Source organism: Nicotiana tomentosiformis, chromosome 8 (assembly GCF_000390325.3).
Source record: "Nicotiana tomentosiformis chromosome 8, ASM39032v3, whole genome shotgun sequence".
NCBI lineage: Eukaryota > Viridiplantae > Streptophyta > Magnoliopsida > Solanales > Solanaceae > Nicotiana > Nicotiana tomentosiformis.
The window spans coordinates 56,276,930-56,281,875 of record NC_090819.1 but is presented as its reverse complement, the minus strand read 5'-3'; the positions used below and the strand labels follow the sequence as shown (position 1 = coordinate 56,281,875).

The 4,946-nt window shown below is 33.1% G+C and overlaps 1 protein-coding gene across 1 annotated transcript; it reads right to left on the bottom strand.

The window, feature by feature from the left end:
* Nucleotides 1-1,390: 1,390 nt before the first annotated feature.
* On the bottom strand, nt 1,391-2,826 carry LOC104112055 (transcription factor MYB92-like). The gene is made up of 2 exons (XM_009621881.4): nt 2,456-2,826; nt 1,391-2,163 (listed from the first exon to the last, which is right to left on the bottom strand). The coding sequence occupies exons 1-2, from the start codon at nt 2,719-2,721 to the stop codon at nt 1,599-1,601; spliced, it is 831 nt and encodes a 276-aa protein (XP_009620176.1). The 5' UTR covers nt 2,722-2,826; the 3' UTR covers nt 1,391-1,598.
* Nucleotides 2,827-4,946: the final 2,120 nt, after the last annotated feature.

Genomic DNA, 4,946 nt, shown 5'->3' with positions numbered 1-4,946 from the left:
ATTTTATTTATTTTAAAATTATTTTTTTGACCGAAGTCGGTCGAAAATATTTAATTATAACTTATTATGGTTGGTTAATTAAATATATATAATTTTTATTATATTAAAACCAATTGCCTTGGGCGGAAAATAATAATTTTAAAATTTCCGACCGAATTCGGTCGGAAATTTGGAAACATTTTAATAAAAAATTATTTTTGTACATTATATACAAGTATGACCTGGTGTTGGTCAAATATTGACCAATTTCCGACCGAAATCGGTCGGAATTTTTATTTTTTTGCTGTGGGACCACTATTTCCGTTGTCAAAAATATTTTTGTTGACTTTTGCGACCAATTTAGCAATTTCCGACCGATTTCGGTCGTTTTTTTTCCCGACCGATTTCGATCGGTATGCCTTGGACGAAATATGCCAGTTTTCTAATAGTGTCATATTGGACTCGGTTTTACCCGTATACATGCTCCAACGTAAAAGAAAAGAGTATTGAATAGGTTGATTATACTGATTAATCTTATTCTTGTTCTTGAATATTGAGATGATCGGTGTTTAGAAAACAAATCATTGAAATATCCAGATATGTTTCTTTTTCCGCTGGAGTTCCTTTTTTTTTTTTTTGGACGAACTGACCTAGAGCAGGTTTGCTAACCTTCGGCCATAGTGACAGGTGAGGAAAGAAGTTGTTTAGGGACATACAGAGCTAGTGGCTAAAGCGGAGTCAATTCATATAAAGAATAGATAAAAAAAATATTACAAGAAAATTAAAATAAGGGAAGCGCTTTTTCATTGTACTGTATTCATCATGAAACACATTCCGGATCTTTTATTTATTGGAGAATCAACCAAAAGAAAACTTCGGAAAATTTCCAGGAAGGGAAATCAATATTCGAGGACCCTTTAAACTAATATTTACAAAGTATTACTGTAAAAATCAAAATACTAAACTATTAAGAAAGCCTTAATCAACTACATTAAAAATGTAAGAAAGATTAATTTAAAAAACTCTAGTCATAACATTACATAATAGTGTACCGAGTGACGTAATTACTAAATTAGGTGACGGCACTAATCAACGTATCTAACTTTTATTGTAAATAAGATATATCTAGGTCTACTTATACATATATACGTACATATACATAAAAATTTCAGTGTCCACCATGGTTGTTTTGGGATGTTTAGATCTTGCCTCACGCAGAGACGAGTCCTAATTTTATAGCATTCTAACTATTGATTTGAAGATGTTTTGAGACATTTTATTTATTAGAGTGCTCTGCTGTTATTTACAAATTTCATTAATTTACAGAAGTCGGTACACAAAATACCTACCCTAATTAATTATTACACGTTGTAAACAAAACTACAAAGTTATTACTACCATAATTGCGTCTTTGTCCCTTATTACTCTCCGTTCCATAAGGGAAAAGAAAAATCCTCAACAAAAGAACAATGGAAATATTGATTAAAACGTATACAAGAAAAGGGCTGAGAAAATTAAAGGAAGCTACAAAAATTAGCATTTTTTTTTTATTATATAGAAACTGAATGAAGTTTATATATATATATCCCCATTAAAACAAGGCAAGCTCTAAGTAATCTTCAAAAAATACCTCGCCAGAAGGAGTTATAAGCTTCATCATCAAGACCTTTTTCCCATGCATCTAAGAAACCATAACTGGGAGCATCAATATTCTGCTCAAATGGTGATTTCTCAAGTGTAGCAGGAAATAATGACGGAAGTGAATAATCTGAATCAACATTAGACACTTTACCAAATCCGTCCAAGGAATTCGAATTTGGAGAAGGCTCATCTATGTTACTTGCCACATTAGTAAGAATGTCATATGGTGAAACATTGTTGTATAATTGTTGCATGGGTAAGTTTTCTTGTAATGTTGGAAATGGAGGAGTGTTTAGGACTTGAATTATGTTTTGAAGGAGATGGATTTTGGCCATTTCAGTCAGTTCTGCTTGTAACCTAAGAGCAGATTCCAAAGGATTTATCAAATTAGAAAGACTAAGAAGCAGAGTGGGATCAGTTATTGGTTGATGTGTTACTGGATCAATTCCAGATTTGAGAAGCTTTTTCTTCAGATGGGTATTCCAGAAATTCTTGATTTCATTATCAGTCCTTACTGGAAGATGAGCTGCAATTCTTGACCATCTACAAGGAAATATATAATAATGTTAATGCAGAACAAAAAAAAAGAAAAAGAAAATCTACTATAAAAAGGTTGATTTAATTTAGATAGACTGAGAATTTAAAGAATTTTCACATCTTACTTTTAGGTTACTAGTTGCACTTTTTATGGAAGTTATAGGTAATTATCTTTTACGTGTGATCTGTTAGTGCAAAGATTCTTTTACGCTTATTAGCGTAAAGAAGTTGAACTCTAAAAGGCACCAAAAATGAACTAAAAACATGAAGAAAGGAAACATGGAGTAATAATTGTTACCTGTTTCCAAGGACAGAATGAAAGTTGATGATCATCTGTTCTTCTTCCTCTGAGAAACCTCCTCTTTTAATATCAGGCCTTAGATAATTAGTCCACCTTAGTCTACAACTCTTCCCACACCTGTTTAAGCCTGCTCTTTTGGGGACCAATTGCCAATTTCCCTGACCATTTTCTTGAATATATTCCATTAGTTTTTCATCTTCTTCAGCTGTCCATTGCCCCTTCTTCAAATCTTTGTCTGATTTGCAGCATGGATATCTCCCCATTTTTCAAATGGAAGACTGAAAAAGTACAAAGTCAAAGAATTTTTTAAGGACTGAGAAGATTGGAAAATGTACAATTTTGAGAAATGTTGGAGAGAAATGTGATGGTTTTTATAATTGCATGGAAGTCAGTTTGTCAAGCACGAGGTCAACTGATTTCTTCAAATTATACAACATGCTCCAGGCAACACGGCAAAAGATATAGAGAGGTGGCCTAGCAGACCTTGTTTGGCTCATCAAATTGTATTAAACAAAGAATTAGGTAATAATGCTAGAGTCAATTTCAAAAACAGTAAGATTTTTGTCAACATATCTAAAACAAACGTGTTGATAAGCCACCAAGATAATTTCCTTGGATTCTAATTCTTTTTGGTTGATTATGTTTTACTCCATCCAAATTTTGAAGCACCATATAAGATAATTAAAAGGTTCAAAGGAGCGCAATATTTTGGCACGAAGCATAAGTTTTAAATCCTAAATTTATTTAGTCTCCTATTATCAAACACTAATTTTATGATCAAGGACCAATTTGAACCAATTTTCAGTCGAATTAAGTTGAAATCGCGAGAAGTAAAAATGAAGTGTCAAACATTTTAGGAGAGGGAGCATCTACTTTTTTGTTTTTCTTCTTTATCTAACTAATTACTTGGCTCGTTTATTTGCATCACAGAATTAAGTATGCTGCTCCAAGAAGTGGTGGTTGATTTCGGATCTTAGTTGCAGAAGTCAATCAGCACTATTTTTGTGCTTATGGTTACCCCACATTCCCAATTGCAAAAGAGAGAAATAAAAAGTCTCTGAGCATTATTAATTAATCATATGAAAATGACACATTTTATGTTCCCTCTCTTAAGCTGCATGACACTGGGTGATTTAGCTTCCTCTGTCTTTTCTGATCAATGTTTCCAAGTGCATGCTCGTTTAATTTAAAGTGATCAACAGGTACGACGTACACGTACTTTTTGGAGTTTTCTTGCAAAACAGACATTACGACCAAGCTTTAAGAGTTTAATTTTATACAGTGTTAAAAATTCAAATATTTTAAAAAGTAATGTTGATTCCCCAAATACACACATGCGTATATGTGGCTGTCAAGTAATAAAGTGATTCGAAAGTCGGATATCGAACCCACATGACTTAGAATAATCGTTAATTAAGCTAACTAAAATCAATTACTGTCTAAGATAATCAAGAGTAATGGTTTTTTCTATTAATCTACTGTTGCGAAAATTAAACAAGTAATCAACTAAATTAATCAATAACGCAAAAGTTTATTGTCAGATTTTACTTAGAGGAGATGAAGATTCTAGGATTGTGATCGGTTTATAAATCCTATTGAGTTCGTAATTACACATATTAATCCGAACTATCTTTGGTTGCTAGTTGACCGGATCGTTTATATAGTTAGCATACTATTCATCTATCCACAATATATCAACCCTATATTCTTATGGTATTGAATCTGTCATGAACGAATATATTACGGCATTACACTAAGCAAGATTGTTAGGTATATCTATCCTAACCGCGAAATCTTTCTCCGAGCCACGGGTTCAGAAACAAGTGTTCTTTAATTCTCCTCTAATTTAAACATATCTTTTCCAAGCATAGAATAGATAGTATGTTGAATCAGTAGCTACAACAATTCACAAGTTAAAACTAGAATTAATGTGACGACCCGATAGGTCATTTTGAGTACTAGCCTTTATTTCTGTATTCCGAGACCTCTCATAGCTTCATTTGATGTTATATGACTTGCGTACGTGGTCCGTATTATTTTTCAAAAAAAATTTACATGAAATTTTAAAGAAAATGTGACTTTTGACTTTAAAAATAACTAGAATTGACTACGGTCAACATTCTTGGTAAACGACCCCGAATTGGTGTTTTGACGATTTCGGTATGTTCGTATTATGTTTTTGGACTTGTACGCATGTTGGGTTGGGGTCCCGGGAGACTCGAGGGCATTTCGGCGCATTATGTGAAAAGTTGAAAAAAATGAGTTTAACTTTGAAAAATCTTAAGTTTTATGATCGATTCGTGATTTTTTATGTTGTTTCGATGATTTGTGGTAACGAGCGAGTTTGCATGAAATTATTACACTTGTGTGAATGTTCGGATAGGAGCCTAGGGGGCTCGGATGAGTTTCAGATTGATTTCGAACCATTTTGGACTTGTTGAGTTGCTGGTTTTTCTGCTGGTGTAACAGTGCTTCGCGATCACGAAGC